The sequence below is a fragment of the Phocoena sinus genome, chromosome 5 (genome assembly GCF_008692025.1).
Source record: "Phocoena sinus isolate mPhoSin1 chromosome 5, mPhoSin1.pri, whole genome shotgun sequence".
Classification (NCBI taxonomy): Eukaryota; Metazoa; Chordata; class Mammalia; order Artiodactyla; family Phocoenidae; genus Phocoena; species Phocoena sinus.
In genome coordinates, this window is record NC_045767.1 from 119,720,850 (window position 1) to 119,744,964 (window position 24,115).

A 24,115-nucleotide genomic window follows, 5' to 3' on the forward strand; every position below is an offset into this window, starting at 1 on the left:
TGTATGATCCTTTTAATGTGTTGTTTGATTCTGTTTGCCAGTATTTTGTTGAGGATTTTTGCATCCATATCCATCAGTATTATTGGTCTGTAATTCTCTTTTTTTGTGACATCTTTGTCTGGTTTTGGTATCAGGGTGATGGTGGCCTCGTAGAATGAGCTTGGGAGTGTTCCTTCCTCTGCAGTTTTTTGGAAGAGTTTGAGAAGGATGTGTTAAGTCTTCTCTAAATGTTTGAAAGAATTTGCCTTTGAAGCCATCTGGTCCTGGACTGTTGTTTGTTGGAAGATTTTTTTAAAAAATAAATTTATTTATTTATTTTTGGCTGTATTGGGTCTTTGTTGCTGAGCGTGGGCTTTCTCTAGTTGCTGTGAGTGGGGGCTACTCTTTGTTGTGGTGCATGGTCTTCTCATTGCAGTGGCTTCCCTTGTTTTGGAGTATGGGCTCTAGGCGTGCGGGCTTCAGTAGTTGTGGCACGCGGGCTCAGTAGTTGTGGCTCGTGGGGTCTAGAGTGCCAGCTCAGTAGTTGTGGCACACGGGCTTAGTTGCTCTGCGGCATTTCCGGACCAGGGCTCGAACCCATGTCCCCTGCATTGGCAGGCAGATTCTTAACCACTGCACCACCACGAAAGTCCCTGTTGGAAGATTTTTAATTGCAGTTTCAATTTCATTACTTGTGATTGGTCTGTTTATATTTTCTATTTCTTCCCAGTTCAGTTCTTGGAAGGTTGTACACTTCTAGGAATTTGTGCCTTTCTTCCAGGTTGTCCATTTTATTGCCATATGGTTGCTTGTAGTAGTCTCTTATAGTCCTTTGTATTTCTGCAGTGTCAGTTGTAATTTCTCCTTTTTTATTTCTAATTTTATTGATTTGAGTCCTTTCCCGTTTTTCTCTTGATGAGTCTTGTTTATCTTCTCAAAGAACTAGCTTTTAGTTTCATTGATTTTTACTGTTGTTTTCTTCATTTCTATTTCACTTATTTCTGCTCTGATTTTTATGATTTCTTTCCTTCTAACTTTGGGTTTTGTTCGTTGTTCTTTCTTTAGTTGCTTTAGGTGTTAGGGTAGGTTGTATTTGAGATTTTTCTTCTTTCTTGAGGTAGGGATTAAATTGCTGTAAACTTTCTTCTTAGGACTGCTTTGCTGCATCTCATACGTTTTGGGTCATCGTGTTTTCATTGTCATTTGTCCTCCCCACCCCCCAAGGCCTCTTCTGGCCATGGGGGTCCTGGGCCTGAGCCCCACCCCAAGACCTATGCCGGCCACGTGGGTCCTGGGCCTGAGCCCCACCTCCGCAGAAGTCTCTTCTGGCCGTGTGGGTCCAAGGCAGGCTGAGCACCAGCCTCCTCCAAGGCCTCCTCTGGCTATGTTGACCCCTGCGGCTATGCCTGTGGAGGCCTGTGCCCCAGCTGGTCTGCACGGGCATGTGTGTTATGGGACAGCTGGTGAGAGGAACACATGCAGAGATGGGGCTGACGCAGCGGGTCCAGAGACCTACCTAGAGGTCTTGGAGGCCTACTGGGGAGGCGGGGGTAGGCTGTAGCTCCCTGTGGGGGCAAGGACACTGATAGAGGAGGCACCAGGGAATTTTTAATTTATTTTATGTTTTAATTTTCTTTATTTTATTTTTGTTTTGCTGTTATGGTTCTGTTTTTGTTTCATTTTTATTGTTGTTTTTTCTAATATATTTTTTATTTTTGTAATTTTATTTTAGTTTTCATTCTTTGTTATTGTTATGCTCTTTTCTGTTAGTTGCTTTTATGGTGTTTTGTTTTTGTTTTTGTTTTGTTTTGCACACTGCGTGGCTTGCAGGTCTTGGTTCCCAGTCCAGGGGTCGGGCCTGAGCTGCTGTGTTAGGAGCACTGAGTCCAAGCTGCTGGATTAACAGAGAACTTCAGGTCCCAGGGAATATTAATCAGTGTGAGGTCTCCCAGAGGTCCTCATCTTGGCACCAAGACCTGGCTCCCCCCAGCTGCCTGCAAACTCCAGTGCTGGATGCCTCATGCTAAACAACAAGCAAGTCAGGAATACAGCCCTACTGATCAAAAAAAAATGAGATGACAAAAAGCATGCTACAGATGAAGGAGCAAGGTTAAAACCTGTAAGACCAAATAAATGACGAGGAAATGGGCAACCTACCTGAAAAAGAATTCAGAGTAATGATAATAACGGTGATCCAAAATACTGGAAATAGAATGGAGGCATGGATCGAGAAGATACAAGAAACATTTAACAAGGACCTAGAATAACTAAAGAACAAACCAACAGTGATGAACAACACAATAACTGAAATGAAAAATACACTAGAAGGAATCAATAACAGAATAACTGAGACAGAACAATGGTTAAGTGAGCTGGAAGATGGCATGGTGGAAGTAGCTGCCATGGAGCAGAATAAAGAAAAAAGAATGAAAAGAAATGAAGACAGTCTCAGAGACCTTTGGGACAACAATTAAATGCACCAACATTCAAATTTTAGGGGTCCCAGGAGAAGAAGAGAAAGAGGAAGGGTCTGAGAATATATTTGAAGAGATCATAGTTGAAAACTTCCCTAACGTGGGAAAGGAAATAGCCACCCAAGTCCAGGAAGCGCAGAGAGTTCCACACAGGATAAACCTAAGGAGAAACATGCCAAGACACATATTATTCAAAGCAACAAAAATTAAATTGAAAGAAAAAATATTAAAAACAACAAGGGAAAAGCAAAAAATAACATACACAGGAATCCCCATAAGGTTATCACCTGATTATTCAGCAGAAACTCTGCAGGCCACAAGGGACTAGCAGGACATATTTAAAGTGATGAAAGGGAAAAACCTACAACCAAGGTTATTCTACCCAGCAAGGATCTCATTCAGATTTGACGGAGAAATCAAAAGCTTTATAGACAAGCAAAAGCTAAGAGAATTCAGCACCACCAAACCAGTTCTGCAGTAAATGCTAAAGGAACTTCTCTAGGTGGGAAACACAAGAGAAGAAAAAGACCTACAAAAACAAACCCAAAACAATAAAGAAAATGGTAGTAAGAACGTACATATGGATAATTACCTTAAGTGTAAATGGATTAAGTGCTCCAACCAAAAGACACAGACTGGCTGGATGGATACAAAAACAAGACCCATATATATACTGTCTACAAGAGACCCACTTCAGACCGAGAGGCATATACAGACTGAGAGTGAGGGCATGGAAAAAGATGTTCCATGCAAATGGAAATCAAAAGAGAACTGGAGTAGCAATACTCATATAAGATAAAATAGACTCTAAAATAAAGTCTGTTACAAGCTGCAAAGAAGGACACTACATAACGATCAAGGGATCAAACCAAAAAGAAGATATAACAATTATAAATATTTATGCACCCAACATAGGAACACCTCAATATATAAGGCAAATGCTAACAGCCATAAAAGGGGAAATTGACAGTAACACAGTAATAGTGGGGGACTTTAACACCCCACTTACACCAATGGACAGATCATCCAGACAGAAAATAAATAAGGAAACACATGCTTTAAATGACACAATAGACCAGATAGACTTAATTGATATTTATAGAACATTTCACCCAAAAGCAGCAGAATACACTTTCTTCTCAAGTGCACATGGAACATTCTCTAGGATAGATCACATCTTGGGTCACAAATCAAGCCTCAGTAAATTTAAGAAAATTGAAATCGTATCAAGCTTGTTTTCCGACCACAACGCTATGAGATTAGAAATTAATTACAGGGGAAAAAACTGTAAAAAACAAACACATGGAGGCTAAACAATACGCTACTAAATAACCAAGAGATCATTGAAGAAATGTAAGAGGAAATTGCTGTGTTCTTATAGTTTTTGCATTTCTGAGAAATTCTTTCTCTCCCCTATTGTAAATGATAATCTTGCTGGGTAGAGTATCCTAGGTTGCAGGGTTTTCCCTTTCAGGATTTTGCATATATCATGCCACTCCCTTCTAACCTGCAAATTTTCTGCAGGGAAATTGGCTACAGCCTTATGGGGGTTCCCTTGTAACTGACTCTGTTTTTCTCTTGCTGCCTTTAGAATCCTCTCTTCACTTTAACTTTTGCCATTTGAATCATGGTATGTCTTGGTGTTGTCCATTTGGGTTCATCTTGTTTGGGACCCTCTGTGCTTCCTGTACCTGGATGTCTGTTTCCTTCTTTAGGTTTGGGAAGTTTTCAGCCATAATTTATTCAAATACACTTTTTTTTTGACATTTGGGGAAAATTTTATTGCTCTTGATGGAACATGGCACCAGTTCAACGAATAAGAGATGGTTAGGATTCGTCACCTTTAATCGACAATATGCATTTATACGAAAAGTGCTTAAAGCCATAGTTCTGGAAAAAGTTGAGGATGAGAAATTTTTGTGTTGTATATTTTAAATACGTTAACTACTTCATTAAACAGATGAGCAATCTATTCCTATTTAAGTGATATCAGATTTGCTGTCAGTCTGATTATCAAATCCACAAATACAAAGTCAATTAAGGGACAAAAACATTATTCAAACTTATAAAACAAGTTAGAACATTATAAAGTAATTTTTATGCCAAAAATATTTGTTAATTATTGCTTAAATGTACAGTTGATTGCACTCGTGAAATTTTCCAAATCATAAGTGAGAAGATTTCTTCTGAATGCTAACATTTATCCCAAGGAAGAGAGAAATATTTAAGGGATGTGTAGACATTGCTTAACCACTGTGGAAAATAGCCCAGTTTCCCCCAAACAATTTTAATAACGAACATCACTGTGGTGACTCAGGAACTGGAAACAAGACTACAGGATCACACTCAAGCTCTGTGAAGTCAGCCAGAGGATTTCTTCATGATAACTGCAGCCGGCACTTTCTCAGTCTTTAGAAGGTAGGATTTTATGTAAACTTCTTGTTCTAAAAGAAAAGGTCTGAATGGATAAATCGCTATGTAGAAGTACAAAGTTTTTTAATGCAGTCTTCTGTAAGAAGTAATTAAAATGTAAAAGCCAATCTAACATCGAACGTGATTTCCTTCGAGATACACTTTATCCATCAGTCTCTCTCTCTGTCCTCCGACCATCTGAAACGTCAGTCACTGCACTGCTAATCCTCATAGTGAAACGGGTGCTGTCTTACTTAAACTAGCTCGACTTTCTGTAACAACAGTCTCAGGAGTGGCGTTTTTAAACATAATTTTACCCAGCATGTGCATCCGTCATATTTGAGGGCAGGCACAAGACTTCTCATAAAGTTGGTGAAGCTGTGGAATACCACCTGGGGCTGGAAACATGACCTGTATCCTCGAGGGGAGAGAAAAGCCAAACACTTGTAAATGAAGGGGATTTGGGATACTAAGGGTTGACGTAGAAAAGAAAACAGAATTTTATATTTTCATCATTTTTGTGAAGATAATGTCTCCATGATCACATTATCAACGTCATTCTTTATATGTGTGTGTGTACATATACATATGTGCATATACATATATATATATATAATTATTATTGTTTGGGGTGATGCAGGAAGCTACAAATGAGAAAAGGACGCTGCGGTTTTAATAAGGGGAACAAAAAGTTCTGTTCACCAGTATAGATTCACATTACAGTACACCAGTATCGATAGCATTTTCTTGTCTATTTTTGGTACAGAAGATGGTACCTCTCTACATAACCTTGTAAGGCTTCAGTAACTAAAGCATAAAACAAAGAAAATACATTTTTGATGCCCTTCTCTCTCTCCTCCCTCTGCAACCCCTATTGTGCATAGGTTGGCACACTTTATATTATCCCGTAGATCTTGTACGTAGCTTTCATTTTTTAAAAAATTTGCCTGCCTGCTACTGCTGTTACGATTGTGTGATTTCCATTATTCCATCTTCCAGGTGACTTACTTGTTCTTCTCTGTCATTTAGTCTGCTATTCATTGCTTGTAGATTGGTTTATATCTCAGCAGTTGAATCATCTATTTTTTCTTTAATTTTTTATTTTTAACATCTTTATTGGAGTATAATTGCTTTACAATGGTATGCTAGTTTCTGCTTTATAACAAAGTGAATCACTTATACATATGTTCCCATATCTCTTCCCGAATCATCTATTTTTGACTGGTTCATCTTTGTAGTTCCTAATTCTTCGTTACAGTGATCTGCGTTTCTATCGATAATCTTTCTGAATCCCTTTAGCATTTTTTTTTAGCTCCTTTTTGAACTCAGGATCTAGTGGACTGGTGAAGTCTGTTTCATTATTTGTTCTTTCAGGGGATTTCTCTTGTTCTTTTAATTGGGAGTAGCTCCTCTGCCTTTTCATTTTACTTAACTGTTTCTCCTAAATTCACAGAGACAGAGAAAGTTATCTACTGTGGCCTTAAAGGGGTGTTTTTTTCTTTTAACTTTACTTATTTATTAGCTTTTGGCTGCGTTGGGTCTTCATTGCTGTGTGCAGGCTTTCTCTAGTTGCGGCGAGCGGGGGCTACTCTCCGTTGCGGTGCGCAGGCTTCTCACCGCAGTGGCTTCTCTTGTTGCGGAGCACGGGCTCTAGGTGTGCGGGCTTCTGTAGTTGTGGCACATGGGCTCGGTAGTTGTGGCTTGTGGGCTCTAGAGCACAGGCTCAGTAGCTGTGGCGCACGGGCTTAGTTGCTCCGTGGCGTGTGGGATCTTCCCGGACCAGGGCTTGAACCTGTGTCCCCTGCGTTGGCAGGCGGATTCTTAACTATTGGGCCACCAGAGGAAGTCTCTAAAGGGGTGTTTTTATGTGGGAGTGTCCTGTGTATTCTCTGTGTTCAGTGTTTTTGGTGCAAGGACTGGCTTTGGTATGGATGCCAGCCACGCCTTTCCTAAGAGTGTGCTGGCTGTTTTCCCCTAGACTAAGGGGGAGTGGTTGGTGTTGTAATGTCTAGAGCCTGTGCTGGATGTGAGGTGGGGCTTCCTCTTTCCCCTGTGGCTGTCACCACCCTGTCAGTGGCAGGGTCTGCTGCCCAGTTGTTGGAGTAGAAGCCCTGAGGGTTGGGTTTGATCAGGTTCCCTTGCCCTTGAGTGTGTGCCCTGCCCCAAAGGTGATGCATGTGCCACCTGTGTAGGCATCCACGGTTCCGCTTAGAAGCAACCCAGGGCCACATCTCTTTCTCTGTTGTGTTTGTCCCAGATCTAGGGCTAGGCTGTGGTGTGGAGTGGGCTGGGACTTGGGGTCGGGGCGTTGTGTCTGCAGGAACTGAGGTGGCTTATCCCTGGATCTGTGTGCCCCAGGTCTGGTGCTAAGCCACGGTGTGAAGCGGGGGGAGCCAGGGCGCTCTCTCTGGGAAACAGCCGCTGCCTGCGCCTGCACGCTTCCTGGGCCTGTCTGCCCAAGATTCAGAGCTTAGATGCTGCTCGTCCTCGTGGTGCTGCCCGGTGCGCGTGCTGACGATGTCTGCCATGGCTGGACCGCCAGCCCAGAGCACGTGCTGACAGTGGTCTCGGTGGCTCTACCTAGGTCACTCCCCAGGCGCCCCAGTCTGTCTCTGTGTAGCTAGACTGAATCTTTGCCCAGATCTCACAGCAGGCGTGAGAGTGGACAGGAGTGGGCAGGACCTGGTTGTTTGACCCTTCATATTGGGAAGTGTGCTGAGGTGGCAGCCGCCAGGTCAAGGCTTTTTCTGCCCTGTTAGCATGCCTGCAAGCGTGCACACTCCTTGCGAGTGAAGTCGAGGCTTCTCCAGCCCTTCTGTCTGTCCCAGCAGATTTCCCGATGGGCAAGGGGTCTTGTCTCCTCCTTGCAGGACCCCAGGACTGGGACGCCCAGATTGTGAGTCAACCGGTTCACTCCTCTGGGCGAGGGTCCACCCATGCGGACCTTGTTTCCTTACAGATCTCTCCCAGGAGCACAGGTCCCGGCCTGATGCTTTTTTCCCCGCCCTACCCAGTTACATGGAGATCTTTCTAGCAGCTTTGGGTGTATAGGATTTCTTCTGCCAGTTCCCAGTTAGTGTTCTGTGAGAATTGTTCCACAAGTGGGTGTTTTTTTGCTCTGTCTGTGTGGGGATTGGGGGGTGGGGAAGCTCTATGTCCTCCATCTTAATTCCCCTCCTCAAGGCAAATGTCTTTTAAGAATTTTTTTTTTTTTCGGTACGTGGGCCTCTCACTGTTGTGGCCTCTCCCGCTGCGGAGCACAGGCTCCAGACGCGCAGGCTCAGCGGCCATGGCTCACGGGCCCAGCCGCTCCGCAGCATGTGGGATCTTCCCGGACCAGGGCACGAACCCGTATCCGCTGCATCGGCAGGCGGACTCTCAACCACTGCGCCACCGGGGAAGCCCTAAGAATTTTTTTTAAAGTGTGTGTGTAGGGGGGAGATGTCAGAAACTAATGAATTTATAAAGGAAGAATAAATTAATGAATGGACATAAATATATGCTGACAACAATTTATAAAAGGAGAGAAATGTGTTGTATATACATTATTTCTGTAAGAGAATAGTTACATCCAAAACGTTCTTTCACAGTTTGTATGTGGCACTGAGGTTAATAATTTCTACCATTTTAGTAGATTTATTTTGCCACGTTTGCTGGCATAGAATTGGATGTAGTCACTCTTGGCTTTGGATTTCTGAGAAGGCTTTTCTGTTAGTGGTTATGCAAACATTAATAGAATGGGAAGACCAGTATCCGGTCCTTCTGCCGTGTGGCTGCAAAGCGCATTCCAGAGAGTGAGATGGAAAGAGGTCAGCTCGCAGGATTACATCTTCCCAGTTTAGAATCAAGAAAACAGCAAAAATGGTAATATTCTCAATCACATTCACTAAAACTCTTCTCCTTTTTCCTCTTACTTGACTTTGGAAAATAAACAGGAAGATTTTGTTCGCTATTGGAATGAAAGTGAACCGGAGTACAGGAGAGATAGATGTATTTCCCAAGCATTCCTAAAGTGACACAGATTTGAGACAGAAGAATATTCTCTGGGGAGCAACGTAGGATAAGGCCATCTTGTTCAACACTTTAGGAAAGTTTTTTTGAAAGTTTATGATAAAAAAAAATAAATGAAAGAAATGTCAGTTGAGAAAGGAGTCTTAAAAGGCTGTCACTGTAATTAATACACGAGGGAGGAAAAGCACAAGACCAGCTGGTCAGCTAGGCTGGGCTCTGAGCTTGTGATCAGTAAGCTGAAGGGGACTAACCTGCCATGACATCCCTGAGCCCTCAAATAGGGGCCAAACAGTGAACAGGCTTTGCAGAAATACGGGCATCACGTCACTGTGTCATGTTTTATAACTGTCTCTCATTTTCTTTAGACAGAGGTTACTGAATCCTGCCATGAAAAGAGAGTATGCACCAGTGATGCAGCTGAACTCCTTAGGTCAGGTCTCAGCCTTTGCACGGGATTTATTGAGCACCAGCTTGTGCCGTGTTGTGCTATGTATGCAGTGAGTACAAAGGATGACAGCAACACCAGAATGGCCTAGAAATCTGGGGAAATGGGGTGTTGGGATCATGGAAATTTCTGGTTGACAACTGGTACTCATTCCTGTCTCATAATGTATGTGGGAACAACCCTTTGTTCTTATTCTGTAATGTTACTTATTACAGCTTTTGTAAGATTTACTGGATCCTGGGAGACAATTCACATGTTTCCTGTAGTTGGAACAGACATTATTGGCAGGCCATCCTACAGCTATTTCCTCCTGTTCTCTGCTAATAGAAGTGGCTATACGTGCAGCCCCAGGGACTGAATCATAGTTGGTTATACTAATCCTATTCTCCTTTGCCAGTGATTGGTCTAGGGTTAGGCATGTGACTCAATTCTGGCAAATGAAACATGAGGTGATACTTAATGGGGGGTTTTGAGGGAAGGTTTTCCTGCCTAATAAGAGAGAGACTTGAGGAGGAACCCTATGCTGTTACCAAAGTTAGGAGGCTGTTGTGTGAGGCCTGATACTTGGAGCTGCTGCAGCCTTTTTGTGACCTTGAAGAAACAGTGTTGAATAGGGAGATGTCAGGGATGTTGAACTACTGAACTAGCCTTGTAATCATCTCACTCTGGTCTTATAAAAAAATAAGGCCTATTTGTTTAATCCAGTTGTAGTCAGGTATTCTGAGTTTATAACCAAAAGCATCCTACAACAGTTAAAGTTATGGGCTTTGAAATCACATATGTTTTGAAATACATATGTTTGAGTTCCAGATCTACCATTAGTAGGCTGTTTGACATTGCATATAAGTTACTGGGTCTTTCTGTACACGTGGGATAATAATAATCACACCTCATATGTTAACTGTGAGGACTAAATGGGTTGATGCATAGATATTGATAGCATACAATACTTACTCAATAAATGTTATTATCATTATCATTACCTCTGTGTTACATCATCGAGGAGGAGGTGGGCAGAACTGGCACTTGCTCAGGGCATTGGATGAGGGTTGGAAACAGCACCATCCAGGGGAGCCCATAGGAGTGAGGGGGCAGCAGTGGCTCCTGGAAGGGGAGAGGTAAGGACCTTGATTCTGTCTCAGAGCTGTCAGCTCATCACTCTGCCTGGTCATTTTTTTTTTTAATGTATTTACTTTATTTTTGGCTGCATTGGGTCTTCATTGCTGCACGCGGGCTTTCTCTAGTTGCGGCGAGCAGGGGCTACTCTTCAATACTGAACACGTGCTTCTCATTGTGGTGGCTTCTCTTGTTGTGGAGCACGGGCTCTAGGCATGTGGGCTTCAGTAGTTGTGGCACGCGGGCTCAGTAGTGGGGCTTGCAGACTCTAGAGCACAGGCTCAGTAGTTGTGGCGCACAGGCTTAGTTGCTCCGCGGCATGTGGGATCTTCCCAGACCAGGGATTGAACGTGTGTCCCCTGCACTGGCAGGCGGATTCTTAACCACTGCGCCACCAGGGAAGTCCCCTGCCTGGTCATTTTGAAAGTACGATTGGTTCAGGTCATACACAAGTCATATTTGGCCAGCAGATGATTTTGTAGGCCCACGCAGTGTTTTTAAAAGTTGTATTACTTATTAACATTTTTAAAAGGCAAGATTCCATGTAAAATCTAGATCTATCTCCGATCGTCTTACAATGATTTTTTTTTTTTTTTTTTTTTTTTTTTTTGCGGTACGCGGGCCTCTCACTGCTGTGGCCTCTCCCGTTGCGGAGCGCGGGCTCCGGATGCGCAGGCTCAGCGGCCATGGCTCACGGGCCCAGCCGCTCTGCGGCATGTGGGATCCTCCCGGACCGGGGCACGAACCCGTGTCCCCTGCATTGGCAGGCGGACTCAACCACTGCATCACCAGGGAAGCCTCCACAATGATATTTTTAAAAGAAAGTCTCTATTTGTTTAAGCCACTCATAGTCAGGTGTTTTGATTTTGTAATCAAAAGTATTCTTGTGGGTAAAGGCAGGGCTTGCAGGGAGACATAGCCAGACCTTGGAGAGGGCAGTACAGGCTCTTGGTCTGATAATAAACCTCCAGTATGCAAGTTTGGCTCTAACACGTACTGAACTTGGACAAATCACTTAACTTCTAAGCCTCAGTTTCCTTATCTTTAAGATGAGGTTAATAGGAATTACCATCTCATAGAATTGTGAGGACTACGTAAGATAAAGGACGTACAATGCCTAGGATGGGTAAGTGAGTTGTAAATGCTGGCTATGATGATTATTCCTCAAAGAATACAGTTGGCTGGGGCCGGGATGATCAGGCCTAGGGGTCTGACATTTTCCTTGCCAAAAGAAACAGAATGATTTAAGTTTTCTCTACCAAAGGAAAATAATCGTCAGTCTTCTGTGACCTGAGTTGGAGGAGAAATTTTCAGGCAGTCAGCCGAAGAATTTCTAAATTTCTTTCTTTTGGTGAGCCTCCTTCCAATTTTACTGACGCAAAAATTTGAGTAACAAGAGGTATGCCAGCTGTTTGGTGATGGTGCAAAGTTTTGCTTCTTCCAGCAGAGGCCTCTTGTGCACAGGAAATGAGGCTGGTGGTGGCTGGAGGGGACCCTGGGCCAGGGCACTGGTTTCCCATAAGCTCCCCCAGAGTAAAGCGGGGAGGGGAGTCTAAGGAAGAGCTTGTGGGGACCGCCCCCCACCCCCCACCCCCGTCCCCTGTCCAGGCTTCAGAGAGCTGGATGCCAGTGTCCTGGAATTCTGGAGTCTTTCTTGAAAGAAAGAGACGGGGAGAGAGAAGGAGAGAAGGAAAGAGGGATGGATAGAGGGAGAAAGCGGGGAGGAGGGGGAGAGGGAGGAAGGAAGGCAGCAGCTTTGTTTAAGCTCCCCGGCTCAGAGGCAGGGCACCCGTGAGGCTGATGATCCCAAGGGTCAGACCTGCAGAGAGACTCTGCTGTCTGCCTTTCAGTTTATTTCATTTCCCTTCATTGTTGCTACCTGGGCAAAAGGGCATCTAAATGATTTTTTTTTTTTTTTTTTGGGTATGCGGGCCTCTCACTGCTGTGGCCTCTCCCGTTGCGGAGCAAGGCTCCGGACTCGCAGGCTCAGCGGCCATGGCTCACGGGCCCAGCCGCTCCGCGGCACGTGGGATCCTCCCGGACCGGGGCACGAACCCGTGTCCCCTGCATCGGCAGGCGAACTCTCAACCACTGCGCCACCAGGGAAGCCCCTAAATGATTTTTAATCCCAATTTAACTGCTACGGAGCTATGAAAACTTGGCACAAAGCCTCCAGCATAGCTGATTGATGGGGGAGAAGTCAGATGATCTCTTAAAAGCCACAGTGACGCAGAGCGAGAAGGACTGAAACCATGAGTTACTGAAACCGTGAGTTACGGCATGGTTTGCAGAAAGGCCCAAACTTCTGGTGATGGAGGGAGCAATGGAGGGTCTTTCCTGGTCCAGCATGGCCTCTTCTGTCTAAGGTGGTGACCCTGTGGGTGACTCGCTGGCCACACATTCTTTCTTGAAGCTTTAAACCTGGAGTCTCTTTGCCTTTCAGAACTAAAACGAACGGTCCCTGGTGCATTTGCTGTGTGCATATGTTGATCGTCATTCAAGACGTGCTTTTGGTGAGGGAGGAAAGCAGTCGGGGCCAAACGGTGACTCTGACCTTCCCAGATCAACACTGGGAAGGAGAAGACGGCTAAGGGCTGCTTTGGCATCAGGCTGACTTGCCCAGTCGTCCATGAGCACATAAATACTTCCGGGGCATGTATGTCCCCGTCTGTGGGAGAGGTAAAGTCACCCCTGGTGCTGGGGCCCAGGCAGTGATGGAAGGGGTGCAGGGGGTGGTATTTAGGAAGGAGACGGGAATGTTTCTTTTGGGCGGCCCTGCTCCGGTGGTGGTACCTGCCTGTGGAGCTGCGGTGGGTCCTCACAGGGATGTGATTGCTGATCCTTCGGCCTCTCTGGGCCAGGCTGTGAGACAGGACTCTGCATTAACGCGGTGCCCCTTGGGGAGCATTTTGGATGCCCTGGCTTGAATTGTGGTGGGATGGAAGGGACACAAGGAAATGGGCAGGACCAGGCAGGGTGTTGAGAGGAAGCTTCTGAGGGCTCCAAAGCCAAAGAAGGAGAGTGAGGCTGAAGGAGGATGGGTAGGGAGAGAAAACTAGCATGACTCTGGCGGCCCCTCTGGGGTTCATTTGCAGAGACTAGCGTGAGTGCCTCACGTGCTGAAGCCACCGAGTCCTTTGTTGATGGGATGCCAGTTTCCCACTGGTGTACCAGCCTTCAGTGCCAGCACCTGGGCAGCTTCGCCTACCCCCTCTTGGGCACGTCTGTGCCACCTTGCCTTTCAGAGCAGTCGTGCAGTCCGTGATTGGCTGTGGAGAGAGGCCCAGGAGCACAGTGGGAGCACTGATGGCTGAGTCCAGCCCCTTACACTAGGCTGGGGACCTCCAGGCACCTCAGCATCTTTTTCTGTCTGTGGGAAATGGCAGGAATTACTCCCCCTGCCTGCTTTTTACCTCTCAGATTGTTATGAGAATAAATATTTGAAAATATCTTGTAAAAGACAGCGTTCATGTTTACAAGTTCTGTTTTTATATTTTTTCAAAATTATGAAAGGAAGTTTATTTCAAAAGCAAAAGAGAACATTTACATTTGAACAAAGTGACAAACTGGTTGTCCTGCAAAAGAAAAAAAATCATGGCATGAAGTTCCTCATTTAAAATTTTTTTTTTTTTTTTTTTTTTTGCGGTACGTGGGCCTCTCACTGCTGTGGCCTCTCCCGTTGCGGAGCACAGGCTCCGGGCACACAGGCTCAGCGGCCATGGCTCACGGGCGCAGCCGCTCCACGGCATGTGGGATTCTCCCGGACCGGGGCACAAACCCGTGTCCCCTGCATCGGCAGGCTCAACCACTACGCCACCAGGGAAGCCCTTCATTTAAAATTTTTGAAGCAAAAATAACTTCAGTTGTGCATTCTTGCCTTAGGAAAGGGAAGGAAAACTGTAAAACAGGTTTGGAAAGAAAAAATCTCTCTCTGGCCAGAGAATAGACCTAGCAACATGGTTATCTGATATCCGGCATCAACTCGTCACCCTCCCTGAGCTGATGCCATCGTATTCAAGGTTTCATCTCACCATCTTTAGCACCAGCTCTGCTTCCTGAGTCCCAAGAAGGAAGCCTGGGAGATGGGATTGCTAGAATTCAGTTTCATCTGCTAGTCTTCTGCCAGTTCTCTGCAGACTGAAAGAAAGATGAACTTGCTTGTCCCTCTCCTTTGGGTGGGATCCCAAGCACCACGGCCACTTGAAGACCTTCAGCTTTAGCATCAACATGCCCAGGGGCTCTTGCACGGCACTTAAGGGACTACAGACCATGGAAGCTGGAGAGCGGGAGTCCTTCTGAGTCAGAGCAGGGATAACAAGACTTTGCTGTGGTAACTGTCCCTCCCCTCATCCTACCTGATCTAATACCCTTGGTCATCTCTGAGGATTTCCGTAAGAGAACCTGTGACATTGTCCTTCCAATGCATCTTTCCTTCTTAATCCAGGGAAATGATTTTGCCCTTGATGATGGCCATTTACCATGATTGTAGGTGACTTTCAGAGTGAGTGGATGTTTGCACACAAGTTGGAACTTGAAGGAACTTCAGGTTCAATCTCCATCCTTTAGGTAAGGAATTTTGATTTGTGCCAGAAACCGCAACCTGTTTGCCAAAAGCAACCTCCCTCCTGATACTGGGAACAAAAGTAGATCACCCACGTAGGTAGCCTCCCAGCTCTGGCTGTGGCCATGGGACTAAAGTTTTTTTCCAGTGCAGTGTGAGGGAGGAAGGGGCCCGTTCTAAACCCCCACACGTACTTCTCCGTGCTCTCCCTTCCAGCTGACTGGACCATCACCCCCAGCAAGACCTTAGGAGCCAAGGGTTGGAGGGAGAGTCACTGTCAGCCTGGATCCCTTCATGACTATGTGGAAGAGAGATGCCCTACTTACCCCTGTCCCCTACTGCAAGTGTGGTTTATTGAAACACGTGAGTGGAGACAGGAGATCCTGTGGGTTAAAAGCTTTATGTGTGCCTCAGTCCCCTCATCTGTAAAATTGCAACAAAGTTCTTACTTCACAGAGTTTTTGAACAAGTGATATGGGATAATGAGTCACCACTCATTGTAGAGCCTGGCAGGTGACAGATGCTCGAGAAATCTAGACCGAATACGTATCTTCGTTCCTTGAGGGTTGTTGTGATATCTTAATGAAATAATCATTTTGGAGAGAGATATCAACATGGAAAAGCTAATTGCTGGAGGTGAGAAAATGCTGTCTCAGCCCCTTCCTCCCTCTTATTCTAAGAAACTTTTAACAATTTGTGGACCTAGTCACTTGTCCAGGGTAATGGAAGCAGGCTATTACAGACACAGTGGAATCTATAATCACGGAGAATGCTATCCATTTAATTTCATGCCCCTCCTTAGCACCTCCCTCAACCCCAAACCCAAGCGACAAATCTAGAAAACCCATGGGCAGGAACTTGTAGTCTGTGGGATTGGTGGTGAAACAAAGCAGCAGCTATACTGAGGGTTATAGGGAGGAGATGTTTTCACGTCGTAGGTGTTTAAAAAAAGATGGCAATTTGGATGATTTATTTAGATGATCTTTAAGATACTGTCTAGCCCTAAGTTCTGTGATCCTTAAGAAAATAAAAGAATTTTAGTTCCTTCTTCTCTGGACTTCTGTGCCTCCCTAAGTCCATTACCTGCGGAAGCACAATCAGAAAGAAAGTTCCCCCAAAAACACAAAATAAGGAGGAGAAAGAGATGCAACTAGAGACCTCCAGTCTACGAATAATTTATAGTTAAGCCTCTTAGCCTGTTATTACAGGGAAAATCAAGTCATGTGAACATTTAAGCAACATATCTTTTTAGTGATACTCTGGGTTCACTTTGCATTTTGCCTGGGGTACATTATGACTCCATCATCCTTATACAGATTTGTATGGATTTTTTTCTTTCTCTCTTACATACAGGACTTCAGGTATGGCTAAAGAATAACCTGTGGAATCACACACCTGGATTTGAATCTGGGGTGAGTTAGTTAATATTCAGATTATCTGTTTCCTCATTGTAAAATTGGGGTTAAATATGTACCCCGTGGGGATGTCATGAGAATTATCACTAGAATTCATTAAAGCAAAGGGGCTGGTAAATAACAAATGCTCAAATCTGCCTGACTCCTTCCCCTCTTTTTTCCTGCTAAGATGCAGAGGGTCCGGTTTGTGGGTTTGTGGGGCTGCCCTCCGAGATGGTGCTGGGAATATCCTCGCCACATCCAACTACTGCAGGGGACTCCGGTGGGTAAATGAGCAGCGGGCTGGCTTCCTACAGCCAAAAAAGAAAGACTGCCTGCCGATCCTGAAAAAGTCTAGGTTATGCTTGCAGGGTATAGAAAGCTCAAAAGATGATGAAGGTTCTAAGGGAGCTATTTTTATTTAATTAATTTATTTATTTTTATTTTTGGCTGCGTTGGGTCTTTGTTGCTGCGCGTGGGCTTTCTCTGGTTGTGGCGAGCGGGGGCTACTGTTCGTTGAGGTGCACGGGCTTCTCACTGCAGTGCCTTCTCTTGTTGCAGAGCATGGGCTCTAGGTGCACGGGCTTCAGTAGTTGTGGCATGTGGGCTCAGTAGTTGTGGCTCACGGGCTCTAGAGTGCAGGCTCAGTAGTTGTGGCGCACGTGCTTAGTTGCTCCGCGGCATGTGGGATCTTCCTGGACCAGGGCTCGAACCCGTGTCCCCTGCATTGGCGGGCGGATTCTTAACCACTGCACCACCTGGGAAGTCCAGGAAGCTATTTTTAAATGGCTTCCTGCTGAGAGACAGCTTTCTGGGAAGGTTTATTTCAGGCCCATTGTAGCTTTCCACCTGTCTCCTGCATTCCTTCTGGTATTTTTCCTCATCTACTGGTCCTAAATGAAAAACACTCCTTCCTCAGAGGCACAGACAGCGTTGGTAGCCTTTTTGTCTGAGCACCATGCAGAGGCTCAGGCCAGCGCTGCAATCTGGGAGGAGAGAGAGGAAGTTTCTGGAACAGAAGCAGGGCTTCTTATTAAAGTAGGGGAATGTTATTTTTAGTCTGGGCATGAGTTGCTTCGTTGTTCCTGCTGTCAGCTTCTCTTTAAAGTGACCTCCTGGTGTGGGAATTGTTGGGCTAGAGACCTGGAGACGGTAACAAGCCACCCCACACCTAAGACTGAAAACATCAGCCGTTGTTTCATTTACTCCTGAATCTGCCACTGGGGCAGGCCTCCGCGTGCCAGCTGAGGCAGCGTGAAGGCTAGTCAGGTGTGACTCTGGCTGGAATCCTCTCAAAGCTTCACTCCCTCACACGTCTGCCGGCTGACGCCGGCGTTGGCTGTGACCTTGGTGAAGGCTGTTGGTTGAACACCTACACGTGGCTTCTCCACGTGGCCACTGGCTCCCTCAGAGCATGCCTGGTGACTGGGTTCCAGGAGGGAGAGACTCGACCCAGGGGGACTGAAGTTGTATTGCATTTTCTTACCTAACCTTGGAAATCCCTTAGCATCGCTGCTCCCCTTGTCACACACCTGGCTAGATGTACAGGGAAGGAACGTAGGCCCCTCCCCTCGGGAGAAGGAGTGTCCGCACGATACCGTAAGGCTGGAGGCCTCGTCGTGGCCGCCTGGAAAATAGCTGTTTCTCACAGAGGAATGAAACTGGCGGAGGAATGGAGGCATGGGTTTGCTGTTGGAGAATTACGGGAACTCAGAGCTACTGTTTTTACTTTAAAAATACAACTTTCAAAAACTGGAATACAGGCATACCTCGTTTGATTGCGCTTTTCTTTATCGTGCTTTGCAGATACTGCAGGGGGGTTTTTTGTTTTGTTTTTTTTATCAATTGAAGGTTTGTGGTAACCCTGTGTTAACCAGCGCCATTTTTTACAACAGCATTTGCTTACTTCGTGTCTCTGTGTCACAATTTGGTAATTCTTGAAATATTTCGAATTTTTCGTTATTATTGTATTTGTTATGGCGATCTGTGATCTCTGATGTTACTATTGTAATTGTTTTGAGGTGTCACAAACCATGCCCATAGAAGACGGTGAGCCTAACTGATAAATGATGTGTGTGTTCTGACCGCTCCACCGAATGGCCGTTCCCTGTCTCTCTCCTTCTCCTCGGGCCTCTCTATTCCCTGAGACACAACAATATTGAAATCAGGCCAGTTAATAACCCTACAAGGTCCTCTAAGTGTTCAAGTGAAAGGAAAAAGTTGCACGTCTCTCCCTTTAAATCAAAAGCTAGACACGATCAAGCTCAGGAAGGTATGTCGAAAGCCAAGAAAGGCTGAAAACTAGGCCTCTCGCAGCAGTTAGCCAAGCCAATTCTCTTCCGTTCTCGAAGGGAATGGAAAGTGCTCCTCCAGTGAACACACCAAAGGTAAGAAAGCAAAAGAGCCTTATTGCTGATAGAAGATCAAACCAGCTACAACCTTCCCTTAAGCCAAAGCCTATTCCAGAGCAAGGCCCTCCGTTTGTTCAATTCTGTAAAGATTGAGAAAGGTGAGGAAGCTGCAGGAGACATGTCTGAAGCTGGCAGGGGTTGGCTCAAGAGGCTGAAGGAAGGCAGGCATCTCCATAACACCAGAGAGCAAGGTGAAACAGCAAGTGCTGATGTAGAAGCCGCAAGTTATCCAGAAGATCGAAGATAACTGAACGAGGTGGCTACACTACACACCAAACTTTCAGTGCCGATGAAACAGCCTTCTATTGGAAGAATATGCCATCCAGGACTTTCATAGCTAGAGAGCAGAAGTCAATGCCTGGCTTCAGAGGACAGGCTGATTCTGTTGTTAGGGGCTAATGTACCTGGTGGCTTTAAATTGAAACCAGTGCTCACTTAATTCTAAAAACCCTAGAGCCCTTAAGAAGTACACTAAATCTACTCTGTGTGTGCTCCATCAATGGCACAACAAAGCCTGGATGACAGCACAGCTGTTTACAGCATGGTTTGCTGAATATTTTAAGCCCACTGTTGAGACCTACTGCTCAGAAAAAAGAGATTTCTTTCAAAATAGGACTGCTCATTGACAACGCACCTGGTTACCCGAGAGCTCTGATGGAGATGTACAACAAGATTAACGATGTTTTCATGCCTCCTAACACAACATCCATTCTGCAGCCGTGGATCAAGGAGTAATTTCCACTTTCAAGTCTTATCATTTAAGAAATACACTTTGTAAGGCTATAGGTAGAAATTCCTCTGCTGGATCTGGGCAAATTCAACTGAAAACCTTTTGGAAAGGATTCACCATTCTAGATACCATGAAGAACATTCATGATTCATGGGAAGAGGTCAAAGTATCCACATTCCTACCGGAGTTTGGAAGAAGTTGATTCCAGCCCTCATGGATGACTTTGAGGGGGCCAAGATTTCGGTGGAGGAATGAGCTGCAGATGTGGTGGAAACAATAAGTAGAATTAGAGGTGGAGCCTGAAGACGTGACTGAAGTGCTGCAACCGCATAAAAAATCTTAAAGGGATGAAGAGTTACTTCTTATGGATGAGGAAAGAAAGTGGTTTCTTGAGATGGAATCTGTACCTGGTGAAGGCTGTTGACATGACAATGAAGGACTGGTTTAGTGTGCCCCCAGCAGCTGGGCTGACAAGTCCTTTGTGGAAGAAGGATCTGGGTTGCACATCACAGTGTCCGCCACAGCACCTCATTCAAACACTTTTCACTTCTCCTCTCCCTTATTTTCAACCTCTTGAGTGAAGAGTTCAGCAAAGCTTCGTGCTGGAAGGCTTTTCAATACTTTATGCATCGCAGGGGCACTGGGAACACGCTGAGGGTTGAAGAGGAAACAGTTTTGCATGAGATGATGGCGGAAGATGAAGTGACACAGCCTAAATGCAATGAGCCTGGCAAGGATTTGACAAACCCAAAGCTTTCATCTCAGGTTGAAATATTTTTTTTTTTTTTTGCTCATTTCTGGATCAAAAAATTGATTCTAGAGGGAACTGTGAATGTGAGAACCAGGCTATGGAATGATCCCGTGATTATAAGGAATAATATTTGTAGAGATCAAACAAGATGAGCTCATCAATTTACTTTTCCTTTTATTATAAAAGTAAAATAAAAAATAGCATTTATAAATCCAACATTTTTTCCTTTAAAGTATTTGATCTAAAAAACATATTTACAATAGCAAAATGCAGCCAAAGGGGGGAAATACCATTTTCAGGACTGATTGTAACCATGTTTAAATACTGACATGTACATATTCTTTTTTCAAATCACAGAGAGAACCACATTAGGAAAAGCAGTGAGCTTTTTTTTTTTTCCCCAGCCACTCAGCTTGCGGGATCTTAGTTCCCCAACCAGGGATCGAACCCGGGCCTCCTGCAGCAGAAGCACCGAGTCCTAATCACAGGACAGCCAGGGAAGTCCTAATGAGCCTTTTTTTTTTTAAATCACACACCAAATAACTCTCACTTTAAAATTCATAATCCTTAATCTGAATGCACAACCGTGCTATGGACGGCCAGAAGGAACACCCAGTAGGGACTGTGACAACTTTTAATGACAGTGGGGAAGCAGCAGAGGGACAGCAGCAATGATAACAGAAAGCAGCTGGTAAAGCTCAACAAGCTACCGCACTCCCAAAGAGGCGTCAGCCCAGCCGCGGGCTGTGATCGTAGATACTATCAGTAAGTCAACTGAACTAAAATTCATTTCAGAACCAAAGAAGAAATCTGCATTTAAGGCCTTGAATTACACCCCAGAGCGATCCAAGCAGGCCGGTATTCCTCGGAGCACCTTCGGATGCACTTCCTTCCTCTGGACAACGCCATGGACTTTCAGAGCTTTGGTTTTACTCGGTGTTGGAAGCTACCAGCAGGCTAAATTTTGCCTTCTAGAGGTCCTTCCTGCCCGTAATCGTGAGGCACTTTGTTAATAGTTAGCAAGGAGCTGCCGCTGGTCAGAGACTCTGTGAAGCTGAGTTTGCAGAAGGATGTCTCTACGCCGCTGTCACAGACGCTGTCGTCCCGGAACTCGTCTGGGGGGAGAAAGCACGGACTCACAGAGGTGCACGGGGAACACGGCCATCCCCGCTGGGCTCCCGTGTGCATCTGGAAGGCTCGTGGGCCGCAGAATTCTGCCTGTTCCCCTCCACCAGTCACCACGGGCCCACCTACGCCACCCCAGGTGTTGTTACTGTTCGCGGGGGGGGGGGGGGGGGGGGGGGGACAGAAAACACTGAGCTTTATAAAAAGCGTGAAAACGTCAGAGTTAGCCAAGTGTTTTCACCTCTCCTTCTTATAATCTAGCCTCATGTTTATCAGAATCCTTTCTCAATGCTCTAGACTCAAAGTCTACCTTTTTTTTTTTTCTTAGAAATTAGGTGTATTTTTTCCACCCACTGTATTACCTATTTTATAGCTGGGCAAATTGCTGAACGTAGGCAAAATAAATTGGTGACAGAAGTAGGAAATAAAAATGAGATCTCCCTCTGGGCCTCATATGCTATTAGACACTATACACTGCCTCAAAAATATTTTGGTAGCCAAAAAAGTAAGGTGATTTTGATGAAATTAGGTCAGATTCTCCTTTGGGAAGTGTCTTTAGGGATCTGAGCAATGTGAATCATTTCCTATAGGGAGAGCGTGACCAAGGAAACAAGTCCACTGTACACGAATCAAAGAGCTACCTTCTTGTATATTAAATTCCGATGTTAAAACGTTAAGACCTTAATGGCAGTGGCATGGCTATTGTTATTGGTTTATTCAACCCCTCAATCTTTATGGGTTTCTGTTATGTGCTAGGAACTGGGAGGTATTTTAAAAATGACTATAAATTGAGGGCTTAAGGCTTTTTAAAATATAAGTATTTACCTACTTCTTTGTGTAGACAGAGCGTCAGGTCATATGACAGGAGATGTGGGTGGTTTTCTGGTGGATACGCTATTCCTTGCTAAAGCATGCACAACACCTGTCCTCACTCCCCTAGGAAGGGCCCTCCCACCCCAGCAAGGTGAAACCAGTGCTGAAACTGAACGGCAAGAAGGAGCCCACCAGGTAAGGACCTCTGCAGGGAAGGGGACGAGAAAGCTCAAAGACCCTGAGCCTGGATCGGACTAGTGATCTGGGGGGGCAGAAGGAACAGGCGGCAGGGCAGGGGGGCAGGAGGAAGCGCAGGCGAAAGCGATGTTTGAAAGAGAGAGCAGATGAAGCAGGGACACGGTCTTTGCCGCTCACTGACCCATCTTCAATGCCTGCAACACTGCTGGGTGGGCATGCCAGACGTGCTCAGTAGAGATCTGTTGAATGGCTGAATGAAGGGGAGGGAGGAATGTCATTTTTAAAAAGAATCACACTACCTGTTGTGTAGGGAATGGCCTGAAGGCGGGCGGAGAGATTGGAAACAGGGAGACTGACTAGGAGCTGCCGCAGGCGTCGAGGCAAGAGATGGAGGTGGGCTGGAAGGGGTAGTCAGGGCCAGCGAGCGTTCACACGCAGTCGCAACCTCTTGGAGGATGGCAGTGTTTGTGACCACCGTGGCCAGCGCCGAGCCTGGCTGTGAGTGGGTATCAAGAGTCCTGGGCAGGTGAGGACGAGTAAGGAGCGCCTAGGATGGGGCTCTGGAGGCTGCAACTTTAAAAGGTGAGTGTGGAGGTGAGCGTGCCAGGGGAGAGCCCGGAGGGGAGGCTGTCTGAAGAGCGGTCCCCTGGGATGCGCGCTGCGAGTGGATGGTGACCAGATGTGAGCAGACGCCGGTCCTCGTGGTGAGAGGGGCCTGGTGCAGGGGTGGGGTAGAGGCCGAGTGCAGGCGCAGGGCATCGAGGAGAAGGAGAGGAGGTGGAGAGAAGAACGCTACAGAGTTCTTCCGGGAAGCCTGGCTGGGTAGGAGAACAGAGAAATCGGGCTGCGGCTAAAGGGGATGGGGGAATCAAGGGGATGTTTGTTTCCGTTTTATTTTGAAAAGATGAGAGAAACTACAGCACGCTTGCGAGGGGATCTAGTCGGGAGGGAGAAAACGCTAAGGCGTGAGAGCGAAGCGAGGGTTAGAGGAGCAGGACCTGGCCGGGCAAGAGGCGGGCCCAGGCGGGCTGGTGGTCTGATGGTGCAAAGATGAGAGAAGTCTAGTGGTTTCTCTGTTCTCGGTGGAGTGAGGCGAGGACACGGGATGAGTGAGGAGTGGGAAGGGGTGTGGGCAGTGTAGGAGGAGAGAGCATGAGAGAAATGGTTGTTAGGGCAGGAGAATACATTTGAAGGGAAATGGAGGACTGCGGCGCTGGGAGTCCATTAGGGCACGCGTTCTAGGTGGGGTGACGGGGCAGCGTTGTGGACGCGGGGGGAGGCTGAAGGGAGGAGAGACAGGACCACAGGAGGGGAGCCTGGGCAGCGGTGGGAAACGTCGCAGCGTCAGTCCACAGCCTGGGGCGCTAGTCCTGCCCCCACCGACCCGGGTCTGCACGTTTCTCTCTCTTTCGCAAATTTAAGCAGTGAGAGAAGTAATGCTTGCTTTCACCACCTGCAGCCTGCTGTTTTGGTATTTACCGTGAACCTGAGCGACTCGGGTGCCCATGTGGCTGTTGTGGGGACAGCCCCTCCCCTGAATGGTAGCGTCCGGAGGGGAAGACAGTACAACCTATGGTCCCCGAGGGAGATGGACGTAGCGGATGGCGTGTCCAGGAGATGGTGGTGGGGAGGACAGGCCACAGCCCCAGAGGCTGAAGGCGCCAGCCTGGCAGGACGGGGAAATGTCTCGATCGC

The 24,115-nt window shown here is 46.2% G+C and overlaps 2 protein-coding genes across 12 annotated transcripts in view; one reads left to right on the forward strand and one right to left on the reverse strand.

The window, feature by feature from the left end:
* MANBA (mannosidase beta) overlaps positions 1 to 24,115 on the forward strand; it is a 152,790-nt gene that overhangs the window by 123,060 nt on the left and 5,615 nt on the right. For 3 of the 7 annotated variants that reach the window (XR_004349994.1, XR_004349995.1, XR_004349993.1), the window contains exons 18-26: positions 4,771 to 4,871; positions 9,242 to 9,373; positions 11,702 to 11,788; positions 12,881 to 13,116; positions 14,478 to 15,003; positions 15,215 to 15,361; positions 15,455 to 15,634; positions 16,352 to 16,410; positions 22,350 to 22,417. The gene's annotated coding sequence lies outside the window, so the exon portion shown is untranslated. Of the gene's footprint in view, positions 1 to 4,770; positions 4,872 to 9,241; positions 9,374 to 11,701; positions 12,372 to 12,880; positions 13,117 to 14,129; positions 14,148 to 14,477; positions 15,004 to 15,214; positions 15,362 to 15,454; positions 15,635 to 16,351; positions 16,411 to 22,349; positions 22,418 to 24,115 lie in introns of those variants that run through there. The other 4 variants (XR_004349991.1, XR_004349998.1, XR_004349996.1 and 1 more) reach the window with 3 other exon arrangements.
* Positions 20,443 to 24,115, reverse strand: part of NFKB1 (nuclear factor kappa B subunit 1) — a 122,536-nt gene continuing 118,863 nt past the window's right edge. For 3 of the 5 annotated variants that reach the window (XM_032632649.1, XM_032632648.1, XM_032632652.1), the window contains one exon: positions 20,443 to 21,399. In XM_032632649.1, coding sequence (XP_032488540.1) covers positions 21,242 to 21,399 — 158 coding nt within the window. In that variant the 3' untranslated portion in view covers positions 20,443 to 21,241. The remainder of the gene's footprint in view (positions 21,400 to 24,115) is intronic. The other 2 variants (XM_032632651.1, XM_032632650.1) reach the window with 2 other exon arrangements.